Source organism: Gopherus evgoodei, chromosome 15 (assembly GCF_007399415.2).
Source record: "Gopherus evgoodei ecotype Sinaloan lineage chromosome 15, rGopEvg1_v1.p, whole genome shotgun sequence".
Lineage (NCBI taxonomy): Eukaryota > Metazoa > Chordata > Testudines > Testudinidae > Gopherus > Gopherus evgoodei.
Window position 1 is genome coordinate 21552281 of NC_044336.1, and position 27814 is coordinate 21580094.

General features: G+C 44.5%; 2 protein-coding genes and 1 non-coding gene across 10 annotated transcripts; 2 read left to right on the plus strand and 1 right to left on the minus strand.

The window, feature by feature from the left end:
* Positions 1 to 1796: 1796 nt before the first annotated feature.
* Positions 1797 to 11787, minus strand: KPNA2 (karyopherin subunit alpha 2). 4 transcript variants are annotated; one of them, XM_030534724.1, is made up of 11 exons: positions 11704 to 11787; positions 10455 to 10576; positions 10214 to 10351; positions 9646 to 9734; positions 8409 to 8677; positions 6448 to 6542; positions 6078 to 6341; positions 3985 to 4218; positions 3431 to 3613; positions 2247 to 2396; positions 1797 to 2130 (listed from the first exon to the last, which is right to left on the minus strand). In XM_030534724.1, the coding sequence occupies exons 2-11, from the start codon at positions 10527 to 10529 to the stop codon at positions 2038 to 2040; spliced, it is 1590 nt and encodes a 529-aa protein (XP_030390584.1). In that variant the 5' UTR covers positions 10530 to 10576; positions 11704 to 11787; the 3' UTR covers positions 1797 to 2037. The 4 variants fall into 4 exon arrangements, with proteins under 4 accessions (XP_030390584.1, XP_030390585.1, XP_030390588.1 ...); XM_030534725.1 differs by having other exon boundaries at positions 10455 to 10587; positions 11704 to 11764; XM_030534728.1 differs by lacking the exon at positions 11704 to 11787 and adding an exon at positions 11668 to 11691.
* A 3871-nt stretch (positions 11788 to 15658) lies between these two features.
* Positions 15659 to 27026, plus strand: C15H17orf58 (chromosome 15 C17orf58 homolog). Of its 5 annotated transcripts, none has more exons than XM_030534664.1 (5): positions 15659 to 15799; positions 22274 to 22906; positions 23038 to 23127; positions 24761 to 24952; positions 25479 to 27026. In XM_030534664.1, the coding sequence occupies exons 1-5, from the start codon at positions 15703 to 15705 to the stop codon at positions 25667 to 25669; spliced, it is 1203 nt and encodes a 400-aa protein (XP_030390524.1). In that variant the 5' UTR covers positions 15659 to 15702; the 3' UTR covers positions 25670 to 27026. The 5 variants fall into 5 exon arrangements, with proteins under 5 accessions (XP_030390524.1, XP_030390522.1, XP_030390523.1 ...); XM_030534662.1 differs by lacking the exon at positions 15659 to 15799 and adding an exon at positions 16385 to 16639; XM_030534666.1 differs by lacking the exon at positions 15659 to 15799 and adding an exon at positions 16386 to 16639 and having other exon boundaries at positions 24761 to 24825; positions 25479 to 25587.
* TRNAR-CCG lies at positions 15689 to 15761 on the plus strand. The gene has a single exon. It is a non-coding gene; the product is annotated as a tRNA-Arg (tRNA).
* Positions 27027 to 27814: the final 788 nt, after the last annotated feature.

A 27814-nucleotide genomic window follows, 5' to 3' on the forward strand; every position in this document is an offset into this window, starting at 1 on the left:
AGCAAGTTTTCTCTAGAAATTTAACTCTCTCCTAACTTTTATTTTGAAAGCCAGAAAGAGTCCTCCTATAGTACACTTATCTGGTGTACCCTCTCAGAGCCAACCTCCTCATTTAAATTAGATTGCAGGTACTGTCAGTCATGGCTTCTCCATAGATGTACCACATTCACTCCTACAGTAGTTCTTGACTTTATCAGCAAGCCAACCTTCCAGGCACAGCCAGCATGAGTAGATTATAGAATTGCTTGCAGAAGATGTGTGAAGATTCATCAGGAGGTTACATGTTCAATGAGTTCAACTTTCTCTCCAACTTGGGAGCATTTTAATTTTTCCTCAGCTTGTGTCACAGGAGATTAAATTACAGCGGAAGTTAAAGGTACCATAGTCTACATAATGCATTCCATTATCACCACCACTTACAGCAGCGTAGAGGATCGAATGGGAAACCAAATCATTCTTTAGTGGATGTTTTCTACGGCTGTCCTACAGCAGCCTATTTCAGTAACAAGTTTTTTTCCTCAGATGCTATTATATGGTTCTTTTCCTACCCTTCTCTCAAGAGCATCAATATGAGCCTCCTTTAAGGAGGCCAGCACAAACATGACCTCACACAAAGCTACTGAAGCAAGAGAGAAATTAGAATGGACGAATGCTGTATTCAACTTTCTTGAAAGTATGTTTGATTCTGAAGAGGAAAATTGCTGTAGAAGCTACTGTACTCCAAGATGATCTTATGCATATGAAACAGATTACAGCAAGGCCTAGCTGCATATATTCATCCACAAAATGTCTGATGTCCTCCTGAAAAGAAGAATCAAGTCAACATGCCCAGCCTTGGAGAAGTAGTGCTATACAACTTTCCCCCACCCCACCCCCAATCCCCTGAAACCACTGCCAGGGTTTTTGGTAGGCATCTGATCACAGGCTGCCATTCCTTCAACATCCTTTCTTAATGAGGAGTCAAAGTCTTATGGCATATCTCTTCAAATAGGACCACATTAGGCAAACTAGGAACCTTTAAGATCATGCTCACATCATAGACAAGAGGGAGTTAAGAAGCTGCACTTCGGTGCAACTGCTATCACACCAACATAGTCTGAACTGCAGGGTAGCGTAGACATGCCTGTTAATATCTAGAATTTCACTACATTCATGAGTGTTATCAGAGGTTGTCGAGGGGTGGTACTGGACAACTGTATGAGTAGCAACAAACAAGTAAGCAGTGTTATAACTGCTCCCCATTATGCAGTGATAAGTCAGCTGTGTCTGTCTAGCATTCAAAGTTAGGCATATCCAAGGCTTGAAGAGTAAGTGCCGTGGCTTCAGGAAAATAAAAAAAAAAACCCACCACACTTACACATATTAGACTTGCACTCATCTACTGGGCTAGGAACTCATTCCTCTACCCAGCCACTAAGAATGAGGAACTGGTTGATTAACAGAAGTGCAAAAGAGGACAAAGTGTAAATACATCTGGTTTGCCACATCTTCCTTTAAAAATAAAGAGTTTGACAGTTCACACTGTGTTCCGATACCATTTTATTAAATTCTGAACACCAATTCTCTTTAAAATCCAGTTCAGTCTGTTGATGATTTCACTGTGATTGAGAATAGAGTGCATGGCAGTGGCTCCTGCTCTGAGAGAAGAGCATGATTTATTAAGCCTCCAAATTCTTCACATGTACATAGATGTGACATCAAGAAACCAATACTTCCCTTATCCCAAACAGCATGAAGGCTATATTGGCACAGCCCTGCACTGAAATCACAATAAGAGCCAAAAAAGTATGGAAGTAGAAGAGTATTTACATGTGTACTTCAAGACTCAGGTAGAAAGATCGAGATTTACAGAAGTAATTCACACAGTATGTACACTGTTTTGAACTGTTCAAGTATGCTTCAGTTATACAAAGTGCTACAATACAAGTCACATAAAAACAGTTAAAAAAGATAAGTAGAGACATTAAGACAAATAGAAGGCAGTACTCAGAGGGGTAACCCAGAGATTTTTGAAGCTGGCTGGAATGTATGAAAAGTCTAGAAGTTGAAAGTGTCAGGAGTGCTTCCCTGAATCTGGAAAGTGTAACTATCAACAGTAGAGTCTGGCACAACATTTTGGTCTTCCTCTTCCTAAAGAGATGGAAAAAGAGGTTTGAAATGAGTATTAATATTTCAAGCTTTAAAACACTTGATTGTGTTGAGATGGAGAGTGTCAAAACCTATGTTTCAATCCTTCAGTTACTCACCTCTGCTGAGAAATACTTCTCAATCAGGCTTGAGGAGGCCTTGTACACCAGTTCATTTTCATGGGACTGGAGAGCTTCAATTTTGTCTAGGCCTCCACACTCTTCAATCATGAGACAGAGTCTTTCGTTCTCGCCGATTTTCTCAGCAGCCTGCAAAGCATCAGCCATAGAAAGGTTCATGCTTCGGGAGGTTTGCTTACGTATTGCAGCACCACACATTTACCACAATGACTAACTTTGTAAGAGGGATGGATGATTTGTCCCTACTTGGAGCATATAGTGGGGTGGTTACCCGCTCCTGCCCTTCAGGGCTTAAAACAGTCCAGGAGAGGGCTGTGGCTGGGGCAAGAAGCCTGGGCTGATTGGGGGAAGTAGGCTTAGCTGGGGCCATGCCCCAATCAGGCCCAGCTGGCCCCTATAAGAGGCTGTGAGACAGAGGCCCAGGCAGACTCCTCCTGCCTGTAGAGGGAAAAGGGCCTGGCTGCAGAGAGCTAGAGGCAGGATACCTGAGTGGAGCAGAGCTGGGGAAAGGCAGAGGAGCTGGGGAGCTCCAGCCTGAGGCGTACAACAAGGCAGGTACTGGGGGTTGCAGAGGGCAGACCAGGAGTAGGCAAAGGCAGCAGACCCAAACCCAACCTTGCCAGTGATGAGTAGGCTGATACTGCAGTCTGCCCCAGAGCATAGGGGCTAGATGATGACTGGTAGTAGCCTGATACTGAGGCGAGGTGGGGATAGTGGATGGGGATTTCCCAGGAAGGGGAGACCCTGAGAGAAAGAGGTTACTGCCAGGGGGCAGCACCCCAGCTAACATAGCACCAGAGTCCAGAAAGGGACAAGGGGGCCAAGCAGTAGTGGATCACCAGCCTGGAAATCAAGCTAATTCCCTGAGAGACCAGCAGGAGGTGCCACAGGGGTGAGTCTGCATTGCTACATGGCCATTTTTAGAATCAGTGAAAGTGACTGTTATGAACAAGGCCATGGCTCTTGGCTACTGAATACTAAGGTACAAGATACCGTGGCTGAACTCTATAGATAGCAACAATGGCCAGAAGTAGGTAACTAATACTGAATGAAACATGGTGGGAAGTGTCTGCAGTAGGCAGCTCCTCTTCAGTCATTGACTATTGGAGGAATATTTGTTACAGACCATCCTACCAACAACGGACAATCCTTGGTTTACTTACCAAGAAGATATTAGTAATAGCATCCAGAATAACTAGTACAGTTTTGCTGTCCTTGGCTGACAACAGGTTCAGTAAAGGTTCTACGACACCAGCCTGAACAAGGTACACAATCTGATCAATTGTTCCACCACTTGTGTAGTTGGTCACAGCCCATACAGCTTCTTTTTGTGATTTGAAGTCCCCCTGTTTTAAAATAAGAGCGACGTACTTATATATAGACAGTAACAAGAAAGCAATGACTAGTAGATCAATGAGGCCATCTACATTAAAGATATCCAAGTGCTTGTTTGAGCATGCAATTAAAGTTAAAGTATATGAAGCTCAGCGCTGAAGTTTTTGCCAAAAATGATTAACATACAGAGAGCACATTTAATGCCTCCTTTTTACACACAGCAAACTTGCCCAGAATAACTTCAACTCTGAAGAGTGGTCATCTTAACCCTACAGTAAATTACAGTCAACATCACCCTGAAAGGGAACATGTTTCCATATGCAAGGCCTGAATTTTGGCACTTGATTGCAGAATCTCATTGTGGAGGACACCGGATTTTTACCTTTTTCAGAATTCCAATGAGATATGGAACAAGCCCATGATCCACAACTTGCTGGATCTGATCCCGACGACCAGCAGTGATGTTGGACATGGTCCACGCTGCTTCTTTTTGGATGTTATTTTTGTGGTGAGAGAGCAGGCTTGGAAAGACAGTTAGTACCCCTGATTCAATAACAATCTGTGTTTGGTCATCTGTGCCAGTGACAATGTTTCCTATAGCTCTTAATGATGGAGTCTGAAAGAGACATTGCAAAATGATGAATTTAGTACATATCACTGAAAGCCTGGTCTACACTGGGGGGTGGGGGAAATCAATCTAAGTTATGCACTTGGTCAACATACTTAGATCGACTTTCTGTGGTGTCTTCACTGCAGTGAGTTGACTGCTGCCACTCCCCCGTCGACTACCTGTGCCTCTCACCAAGCTGGAGTACAGGAGTCGACGGGAGGGCACTTGGGAGGGCTGGGGTGGGGTGGTGGTGTAGACTTATCGCATTTAGACTAGTCGTGATAAATCAACCGCCACTGGATCGATTGCTGCCCGCCAAGCCGGCAGGTAGAAGACATACCCTAAGTTCCACTAGTAGTGCACCTCAGAAGCAGACCATCACCACCAGAAGCTCTTCTGCTTTATCCCCTGCAGTTATTAAGTGGGCTGCTGTGGAATAAACCACTAGGATACCTCTTATCTGAGAAACCTGAAGTGGTCTAGATATTACAGCTGTTATACAGAAGGTAAACTGAGGTGGAGAAGATATGGTCTTAGCACAATATCCATATCACAAGTGCTGGAGATGGGAGGAAGACTCAAGCTGGACTCCTAGAACCCAGGCTCTAGCCATATTGAGCTAAGTTTTAAGATTCCATGCGCATTTAACAGATTCCATTGCCAAGCACTGCCATTAGAATGCCAAGCTTTAGATCTGTGTTGTGGACTGAAGCCATTGGTAATTCAAACTAGTCAATTGAGAAAAGCTACTAGGTCTGAAGGAGTATCTTTGATAGTCATTATCCATGCCTCATGATCAGGGCCCTACCAAATTCACGGTCTGTAATGTGTTTTTCCATGGCTGTGAAATCTGGTCTCCCCTTATGAAAACTGGTCTTGTCTCCTTTTACCCCATACAGATTTCACAGGGGAGTCCAGTATTTCTCAAATTGGGGGTCCTGACCCAAAAGGGAGTTACGGGGTGGGGTGGGAGGGCGTTGTTGCAGTATTGCCACCCTTACTTCTGCACTACCTTCCGAGATAGTTGGCCAGAGAGGGGCAGCTGCTGACTGAGGGCCTAGCTCTGCAGGTAGTAGCACAGAAATAAGGATGACAATACCATACCATGCCACCCTTACTTCCGTGCTGTTGCTGGGGGCAGATCTGCCTTCAGAGCTGGGATCTTGGCCAGCAGCCACTGCTTTCCAGCTACCCAGTGCTGAAGGCAGCACCACCACCACAGCAACACAGAAAGGTAGCAGTACTGCAACCTTCCCAACCTGGCCACCCCCCCATAACTCCTTTTTGGGTCAGGACCCCTACAATTACAAGACTGAAATTTCAGTTTTAAATAGCTGAAATCATGAAATTTATGATTTTTAAAATCCTGTCTGTGAAACTCACCAAAATGGACCGTGAATTTGGTAGGGACCTACTCATGATTCATAACAAGAGACATGGTGGGTGAAGTAGTATTTTTTTTATTGGTGCAAGACAAGCTTTCAAGCTTACACAGAGCTCTTCTTCAGGTCATGATTCATAAGTGAAATCAAGACCAGAGTGACGTCATTAGACATTGTCAAGCTATTAAAGTTACTGAGGAAAGAAGCTTGTTAGCTGCATAGGTCATTCATGTGAGGTCCTCAGGAAAGACCATTTAGTAATTAAGCTTATATCTACTCATGGATCACCTAAAGTATGTGTTATGGGTCTCCTTTTGACTACATGAAATGGCTAACAAGATTTGAAAGCCACTGCTCTTTTTTTTCCCCATAAAAAACTCAGACAGGAGTGAGACAAATACATGCTAAAGTAATCAACTAGCAATAATTGCACCTCGGATTAACCTCATTAGCTACGATACTGCCACTGCACCACCATCTTACCATTATTGGCAGTTCACCACATCCCAGGAGCTTCACAAGCTGTGGCACCAGTCCAGTTTTCACTACTACTTCAATTCTATCATTAGAACCATCAGTAAGGTAAGAGATTGCCCAGCAGGTATCTGCCAAGACCTCACGGTCATCATGCTGCAATAGACGAACTAGGGTAGGCAGGATCTGCTCAATGGCTTCTATGGGTGGTGCAGGATTCTTATTGCGACACAGGTTTGAGAGGGTCCAGGTAAGATTGCGCAAGTATCCAGACTGCAAAAGTAAAACATTTGTGGTTAGCTCCTGTTCAGCTGGGAGTTTTAGTGATTTATAATAGTTTGGTGCTTCCGTTGTGATTTCATCTGTGATGCACACTTACTGCTAGAGAAGATATATCAGGCACAGCAAGTAGAGCCAACAATGGGTCAATAGCACCGTACTTAATAACTAGGTCTCTGTAGGCTGAACCATCACCTGAAAGCCAGAAGAAATATCTATGTCAGGAAAAGGAAACTCCTAACCAAACAGCAGTCTGTGTATAAACAGTGTCTCTTCCTTAGTTTAGTGAATCATTAAATGCTGATACTGATTAAGAAGCAGAGGCATTGGTGAACAAAAGGAGAACTGCTATTAATGATAAGCCACTGGGAATGCATGTTTTTTTTCCTACTAAAGCCATGGACTTCCTGATCTGATATTTTCAAATGTGGCTTAAGATGTAGGTTTGGTAACAAATTTTCACAAAACTCAAAATTAAGTATGAGTTTTCTCCCTCACTCTCCCTAGTTCTAATGGAAACCTAACCCAGCCCCACACCCTTCCAACAAAATGTATTTGACCCAGCACTGAACCTGGAACATTCATTCTGTCTGAAGGAAATTCTAGAGTAAATACGTAAATGAGAGTTATGCTAAGTGGGAATTTTAAGATACTTTAGTTGAATTCGTTTGTTACTACCCTTGATATCAGTGGTCCGTCCTCAACCTTTCCATGTGGTGGGCACCAGACAACTAGCCGCCGAGAAGCATGGCCACCGGACAAGCAGATGCTGAAATGCCGCCAAGCAGTAGCATCATCAAGAGGCATCAGCATTTCAGCAGCGACGCTTCTTGACATTGATGCTTCTCAGCAGCATTTCGATGGCAACGCTTCTCAGTGGCTGCTTGTCTGGTAGCCAGTAGGCAGGAGCACTGTGTTGGGGACCCCTGCCTTAGATTAAAAATATTTTAAGACACCTATTAGTTACAGTCAAAGTTATTTCAATACACTCTCAGAGACTAAAATCTTTCGGTCACAATTTACTTCGATGTCTTGTTGAAGTGTTTTTTACTGAATGGTTATTTTGTCAGACCCTTTCCTTCCCCCTCACATGGAGTAAGCAGTCACATTGTAGCACTAGAACAGGTTTATAGAAACATTCTTGCTTTTATTTCAATAAAAGCTCTTGGACCCTAACATATCCCTACATTGTCAGACATAAATGCACTGTGCATGAAAACTAGAGTGAACTTAATGCTGTTGATGAGTTCCTATAGTCCATTCCTGAGCAAGGATTTTTAAGATGCCAGATGGTGTCTTATGCAAATTATGAAGTACTTCGGAATTCTAATCTCTCGTGGCTGAGAACCACCGTTCCTAGTTGCCACGCTATGGCTAGTTTAAGATTTTAGACGTCAAGAGAAATGACTTCAGCCTCAGTTAAGGTTTTGAGACTATGCAGAACACAGAGGTACCCCAGAAATTCACTGCCTAAGCCATGCAATATTTTAACAGCCATTTCTAGGATTCAAGTACTAAAATAATTGCTCCAGTGATCATCTGCATCACTATTTTACTCTTGCTGTATCTGAATTTATCAACTTAGAATTCAAGAACTAGATTGGACTGACTATAACCTGGCAGATTGCAGACAAACACCTGAAAGTTCCTCAGTATGAGACTCACTTCCTCCTGCCACGCCCCAAAAAACACACTTGTTTCAAGAAAAAGCAGAGTCTACTCAGACTGTATTGAAAAGAAGTAGCTACTATATTAAGATGGTAGTGAAATATGGAAGTGTTGTGTCGAATGGAATTTACAGATTGCCAGGTTTTGATAGAAGTTGTATGGAATACTGTACTTACCCAAAAGACAAAGTTATTTGTGACCATTTCCATGTGGGAGTTCAGGTTGTTATATGCTAGATGACATTGGGGGTGGGGCCAGATTTGCAAGAGAGCTCTGCTTGCTAGGTAAATGGAAACTACACTATTTTGAAAATCTGGCCTGAATGGCTTTCTCTTCAACTTGTATATAAGGAAGTAGGGCTGAAAACAATGGTCATACATCACATTGATATACCTGCAATGTTTCCTAAAGCCCACACGGCCTGTTCACTGATGTGAGTATGGGGCGAAGCCAACAGGGATATAAAGGCTGGTATAGCCCCACCATCCACTACAGCCTTGGTTTGCTCTGATGTGCCAGAAGCAATGTTGGTAAGCGCCCAAGCAGATTCAAATTGAATAGGGCTACACTCTGCTCTACCCAAAAAGGAGACGAATTTTGGAATCAAACCAGCCCGGATTATATGGTCAATGGGGGGCTGCTTCTCTCTGGACAAGAGTTTCCTAAGGAAGAAATAAAAATAAGGAAGCATTATTTTTGTCCACTAAAATCTTTAGGACAGTTTAATTATTCTGAGATTCACTTTTTAAAATATAAAAAAAAAAAAAAAAAAAAAAAAAAAAACTTTCAAAAGCAGAAGCAGCAAAATGTACTGAGATGTTCAGACAGACAACAAGTCAGATGAACACGAGCTAGCTAGGAAGCTTTAAAATGTTAACAAAATTGCTTTTGGGCAAAATTTCTTTAGAGGTTTTGTTCAGTTACTGAAGTGAAACTTAGCTTCATGCTGCTGCAACAGTAATAATGCATCTGAGCTGCTCAAGAGGTATATTCTAATGTCGAGAGAGCAGCAGCTGCCAGAGGCTGCACAAAAACCATGTGAGATCTTTCTGCTAGCTTACATGTTTTGGACCACATTCCTAACTGGAACCATTGTGCTGTTCACTTCATTCAGAAGTGACATCACAGAACCTGTTTACCACTTGTATACATTAGTGTCTTAAATTCTCAGCCCTAAAGTAAGCGCCCAGTTCTATCCATAACAGCATACTATATAAACAAACAGATGCAAGATTAAAAAAAAAAAAAAAAAGTCTTTCATTCTCAGTTTATAGAAAAAAATATTGCAGCACCTCTGTGCCACCACTAAGACCAGAAACAGAGTTGGGGGACAGCTCAGGTGTGCCAGGTTCGAAGTCCCACAGTCAGGTCAAACCTTTCATCATTTAAAGTTTATACATGATGCTAGGTTATAATTCCATTTGGCCCTACTCTCCATGCTGACTAGAGTGTCAATTCCAAAATGTTTACTTGCCAAAGAGCAGATTATAGAAGTGCTAGCAATATTGACATAGAACTAGGCTTTGAACAAGTATTTGCTGTGATTGATACCTGTGCTCCGATTAGCTGAACCCCTCTATCCCCAGCCACATAGAAGAGTTGGATAAACTTTGACCTTGAAGGTTCTTACCTGGCAGCCTGAGTTGCCTGCAACTGAAGCTCCAAATTGTTACTGCTAATTCCTTTGACAATTTCCTCAACAGACCAGTGTGCAGTGGCCTGCATGAAAAACAAAGTTGTTAAGACTGTGTTGGTAAGAATGTGTGTCTATATAGCAAGCAAAAGCTCCCTTAGACCGCAAGGCACAGTGCTATGAGAAAGCACCGGTTAAATGCACAATAATTTATTGAGCATTGTGCAATTATAATGGGACTCCCAATCCTTGTCAGCCATAGTTTTGTCTACATTGGGAAAGTTAGTTGTTAGGTGTGCTAACATTAATTTTAATTAATGTTATTAAAAACACTTAACATTAGTGTAGATAATTGTGTTTAAAACCATCTTCCCACTGTAGACAAAGCCTGGCTATACTGTATCTTTTTGTTCCTTCAGTCTGAGGTTATACAGGGCAGCTACAGTTGGTAACAATTACACAGCACCACAGACATACATAGGAACATATCCACTGATGGAAGAAACCACAACCCAGCATAAGGGAAAAACGCCTCCTGATCTCACCGTGTTGGGGACTTAGTTACCTGATTGTTCCGGTTTTCCTGAAGAGGTGAAGTGGCATCATCTGGGAGTGTACTGACATTTCTTCTTTTAAGCATCTGATCATCTTTCTTAGCTTTCCTCAGTTCCACATTGACTTCAATCCGCCGCCTCCTCATTTCCTGAGAGGGGCAAAATGTGCATTTGTGATGAACTGTACTTATCTTTTTAAAGGGCTAAATTATGCTTAAAAACACAGACTCCAACTGATGATCAGATACTCACTGTAGTGTCTTTTCCCTTATTCTTGAATCTGTTCAGACGGGCAACTGCTGCACTAGCATTCTCATTGGTAGACATCTTTTACAGGAGTCAGACCTCAGGCAATACCAATTTAAGGGGTAGACCTGAAACAGATCTGAGATTAGCAATTAACTTATTTTAGCCAAAAAGATTTCAGATTAAGACATGGATGTGAAATCAAGATTGGGGTTAAAGATAAAGAACTATGTCCAGATTGCAGATAATTCCACCTAAAAACTAAATAACTAGCATCGTCTCTGATTTGAAAAATCCCATTGTTAAGTTAAAAAAAATCAGAAGGGATGGTTTTGGTTTATTTTTTAAAAAGCTCGCTATTGTTACAAGTGACACCTAAATTTACTAGGAATAAACAAAAAATTATGTATTTTATATTTAGATTTCTTACAGCCCTCAATGCATAATCAGATTAATTATTTCTGCAAATAACATTGGTCGTTCAGGCATAGCAACAAAAAAGTTTGTTATTCCCCCACCCCAGGAAAAAAACAGAAGTGAAATTAGAAACACATAGGTTGGCAACCTGACTCGGGGGCAGGTAGATGGAGAACCGGTAGCTAACTTGAAACCCAGTCAGTTCCCTAAAGTGAGTTAAAGTTGATGATGGCCTTTTAAATGGAGATAGCCATTTTGCAGACCCACCCCAAGCACAGTGCAGCCACTACATTTATAACGGGGTGCAGAGCGCAGTTCCTTATGTAGGCTACAGGGAGTCAAGCCCCAAACCAACACAAAGAAACAGCTACAGTCACACGGTCAAGAACATACCACCCAATTCAAAATAAGGCAGTAACCCAGTCAGCGCCTCCCCCGGGAGAGCTGCAATCTAGAAATCCCCCACCCATCCACCCTCCAGCAGGACGGACACTACACTAGCGCCCCGTAATAAGCCATGGAGGGTGGGGGTTGTGCATTCCCCCACCCCGCTATATAAACACCACATAGGAACTACCCCACTTCATTTCACCCTCTACAGCTCTAGACCACCACCACCTCCGCCCCAGACAGCCCCAGAACCGCGCCCCGCCCAGCCTCTTGCCCCCTCGTAAGCCCATATAGCCCCAGACCGCCGCCCTTCCTCCACACCTAAATACCCCATAGAAACCCCCCAACCTCATTTCACCCCTATCACTCCAGCCCCCCCCGAACTCCCCCCCTCTCCTTCCATCACCCCCACCGTCTCCCGGACGCAGCGCGCGAGACCTCCACCTACAACTGAAACCGCCTCCCGTCTCTACAGCTGCTGCCACACTGACTGATTGACTCGCCTAGGCCACCAGCGAACACGTTGCCGCTGTCCCCGCCCCTTCTTCCCTGACCCCGCCCTGGCGGGATTTAAATTTCCCGCGTCTTCGCTCTCCTATTGGTCGATTCGAGCCAAAGCAAGATTGTCATTGGTCAGTTTGAAAAAAGAGCTGTTCTCGCGAGGTGGAGAGGTGTGGGGGGGAAGCAGTGATCTCGCGAGAACCCCGCCGGGATCCCGGGGAGAGAGGATTACACGTCACAGAGCCTACAACGCACCACTCGCGGCTGCAAGACTACCGGTCCCAGCACACGGTGCGCCACCTAGCGTCACGCAGCCCGAAGGAGACTGCAGTTTCCAGCCCCCAATGCTCGGCCTTGTTCCTTGTCATCTGGAAGGAAGGTGGAGCATGAGATGCTAGGATTTGTTGTCCCCTTAGGGGCCTGTTTTTGTTATGGGGACTTAAAAGGTCCAGAAATATGCCGAAAGCTGCAGCTTTCAGTAGACCTGAGCAGGGAGGCTGAGTGAAGCCTGAAGGAGGAAGTCATTAGTCTTATCTTCCTCCCTACCGGGTCAGGAGTGAATGGACTTTCAGTGTGGGCTTGTCACTAGTCACATGCCCTATAGCATGACCAAACCCCTCGCCACCTAGGACTGCTGCACGCTTTGGGTACGTCTACACCAGTGGTTCTCAAACTTTTGTACTGGTGACCCCTTCCACTTAGCAAGCCTCTGAGTGTGACCCACCCCTTATAACTTATACTTTTAACATATTTAACACCATTATAAATGCAGGAGGCAAAGCAGGGTTTGGGGTGGAAGATGACATCTTACGACCCCCCATGTAATAACTTCACAATCTCTTCAGGGGTCCCGACCCCCAGTTTGAGAATCCCTGGTCTACACGGCACTGTAAGCCCAGTGTTCAAACTCAGCCTCAAGCCTACCCCCTTTCTGTCTACACACAAATCACGCTAATCCAGAGGTCAAACCAAGGACCACATGGGGTGGAGCATCTGAGACTCAGTCAAAGTGGGACTACGGTTGCCAACTTTGTAATATTTAGCAGGAGTTCCAGAATCTCCCCCACTCTGCCTCTTCCTCCTTGCCCTGCCTCTTCCCAGAGGTCCCACCCCCGTTCAGTTCTGTTCCCCACTCTCCCTACCACTCACTGCTCTTCCCCTCCCAGGTCAGGAAGGACTTGCCTGCGGAGCCAGGGTTGGGAGCTGCAGCTGCCTGATGCAAGTAGGAGGCAGCCCCAGCTGAGTAGGGGCTGGGCAGGTGATGACCTGGCACCTCCCTGCCTTCCCCACCCACTGTGACTGGACACTGTCAGGTCCCCTTTTCGACAGGACTTTCCGGTCAAAAACCAGGCACCTAGCCACCGTAGCCAGGCCCTAGGGTTCAAGCCCTATTGCTTGGCAGCGTAGGCACAATCCCACTGGACTCTTGTTCTGGGAATTCTCCAGAAGTATCACACAATCCCATGGGCTGACTTCCTTTGTCCTCTGGACAGTCAAGTTTGGTGGACAGTCAGATTTTCCCACACTTCACAATGAAGAAAGGGTGACAGCAGTCACATTTTGGGAAGGCACTAGAAAATCTGCAATATGGGTGATTGGACCTGGGACTATGTAATGCAGTGTAATGTAATGGAGCCCCAGGTTCGGACCCAAGGTTCAACAATTCCTAACTTGGGGTTACAGATGAGTATAGACACTCAAGACCTAGGTTAAACAAACCAGGGTCTGCTAACTTGAGTTCTATTAACCCTGGATTTACATTGCAATGTAGGGTACATCTACGCATCAATTAAATACATGCATCTGGCTTGTGTCAGCTGACTTGGGCTCTTGGGGCTTGGGCTGTGGGGCTGTAAAATTGCTGTGCAGATGTTCAGGTTCGGGTTGCAGCCCAGACTCTGGGACCCTGTGAGGGCAGAGTCTCAGAGGCCAGGCTCCACCCCGAACTGGAATGTCTGCACAGCAATGTTTAGCCCCACAGCCGGAGCCTGAGTCAGCTGACCTGGGTCAACCATGGCGCTGCTGTGGGTCTTTTATTCCAGTCTAGACATACCCTTTGTGCCTTTCTTCCTGCTCTTGGCAAAACCAAGACTCAGCCTCCTAATCAGAGGGCTGCTGGAAGTAAAGAAGTGCCAGCAGCTCTTTACTGGGATTTAAAGCAAATTGATTGAAGATGCACTCCTTACATACTAAAAATCAAATCAAAAGAGCAGCAACCTACCGTCACATACTACTCCAGCCCCTAGATTCCAAATCCAAAACATCCTAGACCTTAGTTTCCTAACAGATCCATCAGCAGACCCTCTCAAAAACCAGCTCAAAATTAGGGGCTTTGCAGCATGCCCAAAAGATCAAATAAATTTGGACTATTTAGAACCAAGCATAGAGCAAATTCCAAAGTTGAAGGGAGAACACACTGACAGCAGCTCACTCTCATGTAGCAAATGTAAACAGGAGAATGGACCCGCTATTGTGGGGAACTTTTCTGGATTATAAATTACCCAGGCGAAATGGGCTGGCGAAAGGATCTCTGAGTTCTTGTTCCCACTTCCTTTACCCAGAGGCCTGCCCAGGGCCGGCTCTAGGCACCAGCGCAGCAAGCAGGTGCTTGGGGCGGCACAAGTGTTGGCCAAATAAGGCCCATTTCCCTCTGGAGCTTACCTAATTACACCAAGGAGGCAAGGAGGACAAGAAGACAGATACCACACCTTTATTTTCGTTCAGCTGAGCGGGTGTTTCTCCTCGACTAGTGCCAGAGAAGAAGAACACACCTTACATGGGTGACATGAGTCCCTTTTATAATCAGCAACAAACAACTTTAGTTTACGTCATTATACTGACCTATAGATAACAGGTTACACAGAATACATGGATTATTTTGGGGAGGGGGATACAGGAGACATCTGTTGCGGATACATTTATCATTTTGAAGGGAGTGTAAGGTACATGCCTTGACCCCTGGCATTAAATATCTTTGAGGATACATGAGAAAACAGCTGCATATACTTTTGTGCCAAGCGGGCCAATTAGTAAATAGCTGACATGGTTAAATGTAAGGTTAAATGCATGCCCTGTCCTTGATTCCCAGGTCCCGTCTATCATTCAAATCCCTAGGCCCATCCTTTAGCTAAAAGCAGAAGGAGCAGGCCTTTTAATTCTTAGGCCTTTTCTATCACAAGGGAAAGGCTGGCTCTTCGGCGGCGGGTCCCTCTCGGAGGGAAAGCCCTGCCACTGAAGGATGAAGCGGCAGTGGTAGAGCTCCTCCCAATCATGTTTTGGTTTTTTTTATCGCCGCTGCTTGGTGTGGCAAAAACGCTGGAGCCGGCCCTGGGCCTGCTCGACCCTGAGGGCTTCTCGTGCACTTCCTGTGTGGCAGAGTCCTTGTAAGCCCAACAAGGCTGGGACCAGGATTCTTGGGGAGCCAACTCCCAGCCTTGTCAGAGCTCAGATCAGGGGAGAGCTACTATAGGGGTATGGGCGCAGAGGGCCCTGGCAGTGCGAACGATGGAGGGGGCTCTGGGAAGACAGCGCCTGTGGAGGACGCGGGGAAGGAAAGCCTGACACGACGTCCTGGCCGGGCGCGAGGGGGCGCGTCCAATGGCCGGGGCGGCATGGAGGTGACACCGCCCACCGAGGCGCGCGGGGAGGGAGGAGCTAACGGCCGTTGGGCGCGAGCGCGTGTTAGGGGCGGGGCTGACAGGCTAAGGGCGTGTCGCGAACGGCAGGGCAGAGCCCTTAGCGCGCCTTGTTGATTGCGGGGGCTGGGGAGGGGCGGAGTCAGAGCTCCGCGGGTGTGGGGCCAACTGGGGGGCGGGCCACCCTGGGCTGGGCGGGGCCCTTAGAGGGAGGCTGGAATCATCGAGGACCGAGGGCGGAGCCAGTTGAAGCCGGGCGGCGCCTTTAGAGCGTGCCCGTCCCCGTCTTCACTGGGTGACCCAGTGGCCTAATGGATAAGGCATCAGCCTCCGGAGCTGGGGATTGTGGGTTCGAGTCCCATCTGGGTCGTGCCGCTCACACGTTTTGTAGCGAGCCGGAGCAGCCTGGTAAATTCGCGGCTGGGCGCCCCGCCGGGCTCCTGGGCCGCTTCCACGTTATTATCGCCCGCAGGGGCTGCGCCTGCCGCCGCCCTGGTCCACTTTTAATCCTGCAGTCCCGCCTCCCGTGCACGCGCAGGAGCTAGGGCATGACTGGCGGCTGGTGCATGGCGCGGGGCCGCGATGGCTGCGTGCCGGGGACTCCTGCACCGGCGCGGGGCTGAGAACACAGCGAGGCTGCGGGCTCGTGCCTCGTTCGGGGAGGCAGCCTGAGGCAGGCGCTCCCGGGGCAGCTCGGCCCCTCGGGAAAGGAAAGCTCCGTACAACGAGCCCCGGGCTGCAGAGCGGCCTCCTGGGCGGGCGTGGGGCTTTCCTGCCCCGGCCGCCCGCAGAAAGGGGCCGGGACGCGGCGCCGGTTCCCATGTAAACACGGACAGCCCCGGAGCGAGCCCCGAGCGGTGCCTGTCAGAGGGGCGCAGCCTGCCCAGGACGGGGCGCGGGTCTGGGGTTCGGCCCGGCTGGTGCCCCGCTGGCCTTTCCTGGGCGGGGTGCCGGCTGTCCGAGCTGACGGCGCCCCGTGCTGTAAGTAGCAGGCCTCCCCCTTCGTTTTGAACGGCGAGAGGGGCACTGGGATGACAGCCCGAGCCAAAGCCCATTGGAGTCTGGCCGCTGCCTGCGGGGAGCTTCGGATCGGGGGCCTCGTTTTGTGCAGGAATTTGTATCAGCCTCGCTCCGTCCTTACTGGTTTTGACTGGGCCTTCCTAGGGTCTAGGTGCTGGTGGTTTAGCATCTTGAGGATGTGCTGCGCTTTGTTTTTGGCATGCGATTGGATTATGGGGAGATACAGCGGTAAGCCAGGCCTTCATTTGGACTTAATTTTTGATCTTTTATGCCCAGATTTTTAAAGGAATTGAGACGTGTTGTGTCAGCGTTGCAATGCCGAAGGGATTTAGAGGGCGAACTTCCTTTGTCACAAGGCATGAGTGCCCAAGACTCACATTTAAAATCAATGGGATTTAGATTTCTAAGTGCCTCTGTCACTTTTGGAAATGGCCTTCTAATCGCTTAGGTCTTGCAGCGGTAAGCAGATTGACACCTAACTGCTTTTTTAAATCTGAGCCCTAGTGTTTTGTAGTGAGCCATTGTTTATCACACACCAGGGTGATGATGGCATCAGAACTTCAGTGTTCTTTTCTCGATGGGGATTAGGAATGGGGAATTCATCTGGTTTTTCACTGCAAGCCAGTATTCTCACCAGTGCAGGGTCTCTGGGGTTTTTCAATAGATATAATTGGTTGCTAAAATTGTAGTTCTAAACTTTTATCACAGGGAGAAGGAATCCTATACTAGGAGTGTTTCACTACAGTTTGCTAACAAAAAAGCAGCTTCATCACTAGTAGCACTAGTGCAAAGGCTAGTGTAGACATAGTAACCACCACATTGTCCACAGTGCTGCTAGTGAAGCTGAAATTTTCAAAGAGCTGATTTTTTAGGAGAAACACCCAGACATAAACACAGCAATATAGTAAAATGGATTGTATTATACTGACAAATAGTTTTATCAGAAGGTTGTATCTACTTAGTGGTTTCTTTATATCTTCAAAAGGTCCACATGGTTCTGATGCATCCCACATACATACTCCTTAAGTAGATATAAATTACACCCAGAAAGACACCTTCACATGTAGCTCCTCACGTATTCATACTCATACTCACATCTTGCCCCACACATCCTTTCCATAAGGAAGAAAATGCTGAATCAGGAAAGAGAGCCTAGGCATCGTTTTCTTATTCCTTATCCTCCAGGGGGCGCCAGTGCTTACCTCGTCTAGTGTTCAGACACTAACCAGCTGATTTATTTACTGTTTGAGGAATTTAAACAATATAAAGAGTTTAACATTCAAAGAAGCATAACAAATGAACTTAATTATTTGCAGGTTGTATTTGCTCCTTGCCTGCCATAGCACAGTCCCGTAGAAGCATATTAGGTAAAAGTTACGGAACAACTGTGTATTTCATCTAATCCACCCCATTGCTTTTTCTGGTGTGTAGCTCCTCGTTGTCCCACCTAACCCCAGGAGAAATGGAGAGGAATGCACTGTGCTGGAACAACTCCTAAACAGCCAAATTAATAAAATATAAATGGCTGAGATGTTTAACGTGAATCTCCAGCTGTGAATTCAGTTCAGCATTGTGTCTGGGTTTAGATTTCTACAGTGATTTTTTCCCCCACAATAACATACTTTCAGAATTAAAACATTTAAACGGCATATTGTAACAGAAGAAAAAGAATTAACACATGAGGCAATGGGAAATTAAAGAATAGGGTCGTATACGTATTACAATTTCCTTACATATTGCAAACCATTTTAGATATACGGAGAATAAACTGGTTTCAGATTAGCAGCCGTGTTAGTCTGTATCTGCAAAAAGAACAGGAGTACTTGTGGCACCTTAGAGACTAACACATTTATTCCAGCATAAGCTTTCGTGGGCTACAGCTCACTTCTTCGGATGCATAGAGCGGAACACACAGACCGGAGATATTTATACATACAGAGAACATGAAAAGGTGGAAGTACGCATCCCAACTGGAAGAGTCCAATCAATTGAGATGAGCTATCGGAGAAAAAAACCCTTTGAAGTGATAATTGAGATGACCCATAGAAGGTGTGAGGAGAACTTAACACAGGGAAATAGATTCAATTAGTGTAATGACCCAACCATTCCCAGTCTCTGTTTAAACCCAAGTTAATTGTATCTAATTTGCATATAAATAATATGTGCAATAAACTGTACACAGCTATATGAAATAAGACTTTGTGCTGCTGGGGAATTTGTTGGATTATATAAGACAGTCCAGCTATAAAGAAATATCAAGTATCTACATCAGATATCAAAGAAATAAAATTTCCACTTTAACTGATAGCAACCAAAATAAGTTTTCATATACCTCTGGTCTGTTTTATTTAAAATAATTAAACGGAATGTAAGTTTACCATTTACTTCAGTGAGGGCAAATATCCAATCCTAAAGCTGCAGTATTCTACCAACCATTCTCTGTCTTGACTGGTAACTTGATATAGAGCATGCCGACAGGCGCATTAGAAATCCACAGAGCGTTTTTATATATTTATTCTAATACATTGATCATTAACCATTTAAGCTTAAACTAAGCGATAGATACTACAACATTCAGCAGTCTTTCGGGGCCTTTCATTGCATAGCTTTCCTCTGTCTGTAAAGATGGCTTCAGTAAGCAGGCTCCAGGATATTTCTAATGACCTTTCACAACGCTTGTCCAGTGCTTTTTGTGTTCAGAGCACTAAACAGGCATAAACTAAGTGATTAATCCTCATAACATCCCTTATCAGGCAGTGGGGTAAGCGGCTTCAGTGAACATCTGGCTTGGTAATATGAAGAAATGTCCTCAACTGTTTAAACTAGTTAGATAGGAACAAGTGTATTTGGCTAAATGAATCCCACATCAATAAAGTTACACTCAAGATGGTTTTGGCTGGGTGTGTGTAAGGTGAGAGGAGGGGTGTCAGAGTTCCAGAGACTCATTCAAGTTACTGAAACCGGGTTTTAAAATCAATTGAAACTATACAGGGAACAGCAGACCTTTCCGTTGAGAATGGACAATAACTATAACAAATGTGCAAAATCCCCATGAAGTAAGGGCTGGAATAGCCAGATGTACAATATAACTGACCTTAAAAAACATGCACCCATTGTAACCGACTGCATAAATGCTGATCTCATCCCTCCCTGTCCCCAAAGTAGCTGCAGCCACGTAGTGGTGATGTGTTCCCTGATTCTGTATGCTGCATTTTAATGCAGTTCCTTGTATCCAATTATGCGTTGATATGTTTTGTACAATTTCCTCTCAGAGGTAGGGAAGGAAAACAAGACCCCTAACCCCGACTACTTTGTGTAGAGCGTAGGAGTTTAGGGAAGATCCATTTAATCAGGCAGAGACAGAACTGACATTTCAGGCAATTGGAGCCAGCGTGGGGGGGCCCATGCACATTTCTCTTAGGAAGTGGCAGAGAGAGGCTAGCAGGATTGCGGCAGCTTGGTCTTGCTCCAGTGGTTTGTCCAGGGAGCGATTCATGTTTCCCCTAAGGCTGCCTCTCATTAGCATGAACCAGAAGGAAGGGCATAAAAGACTCCAGTTCATTTAGAGTCTGAAAAAGGTTTCCTTCAACATGACAACCAAAGCATTCTTGCTCTTCTGTTTTGTCATGGGACCATCGTCCAACTTGGTGGCAGGTAAGTTTCTTAACATTCCAAAGCAGAAAAGGGCAGGTTTGCTGTTTCCAGCAAGGAGGGGAGAGGCTGAGCGTCACTCTTTCCCACAAAGACTGGACACATTATTTCCAATTCTTGCCTTGACAGCCCTCTCCAGCTGCATCCTTTCAGCACGCCGCAGCAGCAAGCACATGAGAGGCAAGAAAAGGAACTTTTTAGCATGTTCATTGGTCAAGCAAGCAAGCAGAGATACTTGATGTGTCAGAGGAAGGTGTGTGTCTGGGGAGGCTGGAGAGCACCTGCAAGAAACAGAGAATCAGCTAATGCCACGAATCCTGAGTTAGCCAGTGTTGAGCAGTTTGAGAGTTACTTAGTGGTTCATGTGTCTTGTGTGACTTTTTTAGCCCCCTCTTACTCCCTGTAGGCTCCAAATTTGTGGTTTAGTTCAGCTGTTCTGAGCTCCCACCTGTGCCCTCTGCATGTCAGACTAAACAGATTTGTTTCTGCATCCCGCAAAGGGCATGGAGGTAAAAGGTGCATCTCTCCCTGCAGACAGAAAAGATCAAGTGCTATGTTGAAGTTCTAGTTTCCCACTCTCCAGGGATCTGACAGAGGAATTGAAGGGGATTGGAAATCTGGGTCATGACAAAGTGCTTAATTTCTTCTTAGAAATTCATTGCTTAGTGAAAGTGTGTCTTGGGGGTAAACATCGCAGGTAGGAGATGTGTTTGAAAGGACTTATTCAGGCTCCATGGCTCCAGGCAGAACAGCTCCAGTGCACTCTGGCATGTCCCTGTCTTCAGCTTGTACCTCCCCCCACCCCCAACTAGTCTTCATGGAAATTTCTGACTTCGTATGCATTCAGCCCAAATATCAGGAAATCTTTCCCATGACAACAGCTGGTGAGAGCAATGGAGAAGTAATGGTGAGGTCAACAGCTGAGAGTCAGGATTTGGAGATAAACCAGGACTTTATTCATCTGTGTATGTCAAATACTTCACAGGACGAGTCAGGATCAGCCTCCTACACACTATTAACCGCAAACAGCGAGCACCCACATTGTGTGTGTGGGTAAACTGTTTTTGAATACTCTACATTGGCAAATTAATTGCATGGCAAGCATAGGCTGAAAAGGAAGGGGGAACCACAAATTTGAAGGGGAAAAAACTGCAGGGGAAAGAAAACTCTGTCTAAAAGGAAAGTCAATTTGCTTTGTGAGTTTCAAAAGGGGAAAGGGTGGTGTGAAATGAAATCTGGAAATTTTCCCAGTTGGACTGCACTGTGCTGTTAAGCTGCCTGATCCAAAAACACAATTATATTTTATCATAATAATAATTTCTTAACTTTCATTTAGAAATAAAGGGCAGATCTCTCTCAATCCCATCTTTCTACCATCAGGAACAAATGCATGGGATCATTACTTAAAAGCAATGGCTTTTCTACCAAACATGAGCTGTTTGGGCTCCTTGACAACTCTATGGCGCACAAGTCAGAAGTCCAAAAAAACGCTGGATAAAGATCTATTCAGCAATCCTCAAAGCCCATGAGCATTGAAAAGTCCAGATGACATTGTCAGTAAGGCGTCCCATGGATGGGAAAACCAAATAGTTCTGTTGTCATAGCCTTTTAAACAATCAGCCCGAGCTGCACTGTGAATCTGGCTCCCCCGGATGCTCCCTGGACTTTCAGGTCTCTTTCGAGAGAAGGGTTTGTTTATAAATCGTGTTTTTAATTTGTAACAATAATAGTAAAAATGCAGATCACCAGGGTTCAGCTTGCACACAGCTGGGCCAAGTTCCATGCTTGAGTTACTGGGATTCTGTCTGAAATAGGAGCTAGAAAGTTCCCCTCCAATCTTTCCTGTGTTTCTGGCCCCCACATTTTTTGAAAGGCTGTTTTGTTGTATGAATCCCAGCTATTTTCAACCCCGCAGCATTTTGGAAATGAGAAGCTAATTCAGATTTTGTTCCACAAGCAATGATGCCCAGAAAGGCAGGTGCTATCCTTCTTTATGTGGGGACAGTGAAATCAGATGCCTTTCAGATATGGGCACTCTGCTTTATTCCTGTTAGTGGACTATTTATTGTTTATATTGTGGTAATGGCTAGAGGCTTCAATTGCCCCTCCCCTTGTGCCAGGCACTGTACATATATATAAAAAAGGTCCCTCTCCGCCCCCCTCCAAAAAAAGTTAAAAACACTTCTACCTCTTCTGTTTATTTGTACATAGGATACCTGCCCTATATTGGAAAACCAATTCGAGCACTCAGCAAGGATGGGTACAGTGCAGCAGACTCGACACCAAGCCAAGCTAAGTTCCCATTTAGAGGCAGCAGTGGTGGTGAAGAGAATCAAACAGAACATTGGTTGCTGTCTCCAGCTAACCTCCAGTGGCCAAAAGCTGCTGACATCCTCTCAGTCTCACCAGACAAAAAGAAAAAGGCCAAGACCTCAGTGGAAAACAATACAGGGCTGAGGAAAGAGCCTCACCAGGATGGCAGGGTCCTGGCTTCCGAGAGCCACATGGAGGGACCTCCTTCTGCTTCCTTTGACTTCAGTCATGCAAACAGAATGCATGCAGATAGGTTTCAGTCCGAGGCAGCGAACAGCATCTCAGCACACTTCCACCACAGAGCATTTTCCCATTATAAAGGCAGATCCTTGACTTTAGGTGAGATGCATCCTTTCCAAAACACAGGGACAGTTGAGACAGAAGATCCCAATATGGTGGATCACCTTAACCGACCTGGCAAGATGAATCCCTACAAACAGCACGACCCTATAAGAAACGTCAGCAAGCCCTCCTGGGTCACCAACCGCCAGTCATCTAGCCTGCTGTATCACTTCAACGTGCTGAAAAAAGGTAAGGGGGAACCTCCATAGGAAGGGACTTTGCGACCTCTCAGAAGAACAGGGTTACTTACTTTCAGTCCTGAACTCCAGGGGGCATGTTGTGTTAATGCTGCACATCCACAACATAGGTGCTTGTTGCAGTTCTAGATGCTGACAACAAGGAGAAGGTGTGCCTGACGGAGTGCAGGAGGGAGAGGGATGAAGCAGAGGCTTTCTGTGTGAGTGAATTTGGTAAGACCATTTTGTTCCATTGTATATATTCTCACTTACAGGCAGGCATGGCAGACGCACTCGTTGGCCAATGCTACTAGCACATACATTTGCTTTCTTGTTTTTAAAAGCCTTCTTGGGCTTGCTCCAGCCAATTCTAATAACAGATGTTCCTATACATACACAACAAATAGCATCAATCACGTTTCACTGTCTCATCCCCTTTCTGTCTGTCTGGCACTGGCCTTCTTAGGGTCCCCACTCCATCCACAATTCACTGTCAGTGATGAAGTTATTTCACAAGCTGTCTGTATGATTCTCCATTTCTTATTAACCCACAATTGGATACATCTCTCTCCCTCTACCTTTGTAGCTGTATTGTTTAACTGCCATTGCATTATTTACCTAGCTCTAATGAGTTTTAGGATATCATTTGGATGGAAGACCATGCCAGCTGATGGCCTGAACAGCATGTTCTCGGCATTCCGGCTTCTGCTTTAGCTTCATAGGACTTCTGCCTGCAGCGGTCATGCTGCATTAGAGTCTAATGGCCATTTTGTCACACACACAGATGGTAGCAAAAGATAGTGTAGTTCTGGGTTAATTGCACTGGCAATTGGAGCACAAGTTTTCTGAATGGAGCTGTCTCATTCTCAAAGCAGCAGGGGATTAGATGGTGTCTGTCTCAGTATTTAAAAGCAGATAAGTAAAATACATGTCTAGTGCCAGTTAACAGGTGTTTCTATTTCCAGAAAATAAGCATAGTATGAGGCATCTTTTTTGCCTGACTAGACATTAGGCAGTTTTCCACAAATGTAAACATTCCTTAATTTCCTTTTAGTCAAAATTTTAGAATGACGTCCAGCCCGTAGGTCTCTGATCGAGGCCTTGTACTGGCCCTCTGCGTATTTCATCCTTTAATGATTAAATAATTTCATTTATTTCTTAAATTCAAAAAAAAAAAAGAAGCATGTCTCTTAACTCAGCCTGAATGAACATTAATCTGCACAGCCCATGGCCACGGTTCCCCTAGAGTGATCACAGACGGGGCTTTACTCCTCATGAATTTACATCTAGAGATTAAAAAGCTAGTGGCTGCATCAAAGAGAAGTTTTCACTCCATGAGGCAGGTATGCCCTTGACCTTTGTCAAGGAAGCTTTCTAGCCTGACCTCTCCAGTGACTTTATCACAGTCTATCTAGAATATATGTGGGGGATTTTCCAGTCCCTCGGTTAACTCAGCCCAATCCTGAGTCTTTCTGAGGCAGAAATGGTGTAGCACAGCTCTATGTGATTTGCTAAGATTAGGACTCATGCTACTTTATCAGGCTGCATTGCAAGGACACTGAGCAAGAGGACTCTCCTTTCAAATTAGATAATACTCCAGTGTAATATAGTAATACAGCAGAATACGCTAATGAATGTTTCTTTTTCTTCTCCCTTTCAAATGAATACTCAACCCCACCATTCCTAACCTGCACTGTTATTCAACAACACATAAGACTCAACTTGGAAGTACTTTATCAACCTTAAGACTTTTGTTCACTGCACCATTGTGATTCGTTTAGAGCCTCCACATGTATCATAAGCTGAGTATCAGTGTGCCACTAGCAAGTACATCGAGTGATTGTTTTCCCTCTCTCCCTTAAAACAGCAGTGAATGGGATTGTTCATGATGTGGAAACACTGGAGAAAGGCGTCCACCTTGTTACACTCTTGGTAAATAGCGACGGATTATACAAGATGAGTCGCCTGTATATCACCCCTGATGGCTTCTTCTTCCGAGTTCACATTCTCATTGTGGATGCTTTAAACTGCAGTAAACCATGTCCAGATTTTAAACTTGGTAATGAATCCCAGCTAAATCCAGTCAGTTTCTGTAGGTGGTGTGGGATTTCAGTTAGCCTAGATTTAAAAGGGCTTCAGGGGACAGGGTGGGCAGAAGGAACAGCTTCATTTAGGAGCAGGGGGCACACAAACTCTTTTCTTTCTGGTTTCCCTGTATCTGCAAAACAAGCCCAACTGGCTGCAAGGCATTCAAATCCCCTAAAACTACTACATTCTGTAAAACATTTGCCCTGGCAATGCTTTCACCAGCAAGCAGACCTGCTTCTTTTATCCAATCCCCAAAAATCAAGGTGATGGTGGGTGGAAACTGGCATAGCCAGTTCCAGTTTTCATCCATCGCTTGCTTTATTCATAATTTGAATTTTGCTACTATAACACATTTGGTTTTAGCCCAGTTTATGTTAAAAGAAAGTGACTAAGCTACAATCATCCAGACTAGAACAGGCGTTTTTCTAAAATGAAACAAGTAAAGGAAATTAAACTAACAAAAAATGAAAATAAACCAATTATTTGTTATTTTGCAGGAAGTAGATATATTGTGATGGGTCAGATCTACCACAAGAGACGGCAGCTACCTGCACCTCTGCTGCAGTTCCTGAGAGGGCGTCTGCGGCCAGGAGATGGGCTGCTAAGGAGCGGCAGCAACTATGTAAAAAGATTCAACAGGAAGAGAGATCGTAAAGTTCAAGGCGCAGCTCACACCAAGTGTAGATGAGGCTACAGTCCTAACTGCTTTACTAGGGCATAAGCAGCACTGGCAGTCAGCTAGCAGAACAAAACTGGTCTCTACTTTAATTGAGTCTGACCTTCCTTCCATAGTAAGAATCCTTTTAGAGTGTACAGCTCAGCTCTTGCTTAATTCTGTCTCCAGTACTGATGAACACCTAATTTCTAATATAGTTTATAAAACAATGTTTCTTTCAAAAGTTCTGATTATATACAGATACTAATATAGTCTGCCAAAAAAAAAAAAAAAAGCCTAGAAATCAAACCTATTCACTAACTGTAGAGAACACAAGCTGGTTAGTGGATTTAAATCTCTTTAAATATGGTTCCAAAGTAATGTTATCTTTTTTGTAATACACAATTTAAATCCTAATATTTTGATTATTTTTAGAGCTAAATTCTTTTGTCAGCACCTCTTATGTTTATCAGTAGTAACTGGAGTCACTCTGGCTTTACACCAGTTTAACTGAAAACAGCTGCCTCTTATTGCTTAGATTAATATTCAAATCGGTGTATTTCATAGTATTAAAGTTCAGTGCAATGAGATTTAAAAAAAGAACATTCAACCCCTAAATCTGTAATGTGTTGCATGATCATTTGTAGCTCAAAGGCTGCGCAGCATAAATATGTAGACATTTGTTTTGAAACACTATCAAAGGATTTATCAAATTAAGCATTCAGACAAAATAACATTTTTGCAGCACTTTGGTTTCCTCAAAGTACATAATACTGTTTTTTAAAACTATGAAAACAATGTATAATTATACCAATTTTTGTCAAATATAAGGGACCAGATTTTTCTTGTCATTTAGAAACATGTTCAAAATACATATGCCATAGCACACCTTATTGGAGCTCACACATATGTTTGGAGATTGATCCATTTATTGATTCCAAGGCTAGATGGCACAATTGTGATCATTTAATTTGACCTCCTGCATAACACAAGCCATACAACTTCCCCAAAATAATTCCTAAAGCTTTTTCTAAAACATCTATTCTTGATCTTAAACTTGTCAGTAATGGAGAATCCACCATGACCCTTGGTAAATTGTTCCAATGTTTAATTACTCTTTTAAAAATTTATGCCTTATTTCATTAATTGAATACAAAGCATGCAAAAATAGCCAATTAGTATGTGTATAGTTCTCTATTTGCATGTACAAATTATGGTACCGAGGCATGCAAATCAGTCATGCAATTGTATACACATTTTGCATGCCTAATTACTCTTCTGGAGTGGATGTTCAACCCTGAAACTACTGAGTGTAGTTGGTATAATTTTTCTATGAAGACAAATGTATGAGGTTTATATCTGCAAAACAGTAAAGCTACCTTTGGAATCAGTTCTATGTTGGACCTGATCTTTTACTTTTAGAGCCTTAGTGAAACTTCAACAAATATTTTTTTTTTTACGTTTAACCCCTTGTAGGAAATGCTGGTATTAAATGTTTCTAAATAGCACTCCTCCCCACCCCCCAATTATCTCAAATCCAGCTTCTTAGCCTTTTCATCTGTTTGTTTTAATCAGTTCTACTCTTTGGGCAGAAACTTAAAAAAAAAAAAAATTTTCAGGAAGAGACCCAGTGAAAAGATTAATGCCTTTTCAAAAAAAAGCATCAACTTGCTTAGCTAGTAATGAAAATGTTGTTTTAAAATAGCGTGTGGGGGGCTAGTTTCCCCTCACAGCGGGAAAAAATAGCTGCCTTTTAGAATAGCAGTAAAATCTCTTGCTGTTGTCAAAATGTTGAAGTATCTGGCAGGTGGGCTATGAAAGCTTCTTCACTGCGCTGCGTTGACAGGAGATGCTCTCTCATCAACTTCCCTTACTCTTCTCCTTCCACTGGCATACTGGTGTCGACAGGAGAGCAATCCACAGTTGATTTAGCTTCACTAGACCCGGTAAATCGACCCCCACTGCATCGGTTGCAACAGCATTGATCCTCAGTAAGTGTAGACGTGCCATTAGACAAAGTAACTAAATTTGCGTCTCAGGCCTGGTCTACCCACTGGGGCAGAGGAAGTGGGGGAATTTATCTAAGTTATGCAACTTCAGCTACATCAGTAACGTAGCTGAAGTCGATGTACTTAGATCTACTCACCTCAGTGTCTTCACTGCAGTGAATCGACAGCT

Excerpts from the sequence above, each read along its gene's own strand:
- C15H17orf58 (XM_030534662.1), top strand. The coding sequence starts at position 16,423 with ATGACAGCCCGAGCCAAAGCCCATTGGAGTCTGGCCGCTGCCTGCGGG. Across the intron at positions 16,640-22,273 it reads GATTATGGGGAGATACAGCG|GATACCTGCCCTATATTGGA; the intron begins GTAAGCCAGGCC and ends ATTTGTACATAG. Across the intron at positions 24,953-25,478 it reads ATGTCCAGATTTTAAACTTG|GAAGTAGATATATTGTGATG; the intron begins GTAATGAATCCC and ends GTTATTTTGCAG.
- KPNA2 (XM_030534724.1), bottom strand. The coding sequence starts at position 10,529 with ATGTCTACCAATGAGAATGCTAGTGCAGCAGTTGCCCGTCTGAACAGA. Across the intron at positions 6,342-6,447 it reads CTGATATATCTTCTCTAGCA|TCTGGATACTTGCGCAATCT; the intron begins GTAAGTGTGCAT and ends TTACTTTTGCAG. Across the intron at positions 4,219-6,077 it reads GTGGTGAACTGCCAATAATG|ACTCCATCATTAAGAGCTAT; the intron begins GTAAGATGGTGG and ends TGTCTCTTTCAG.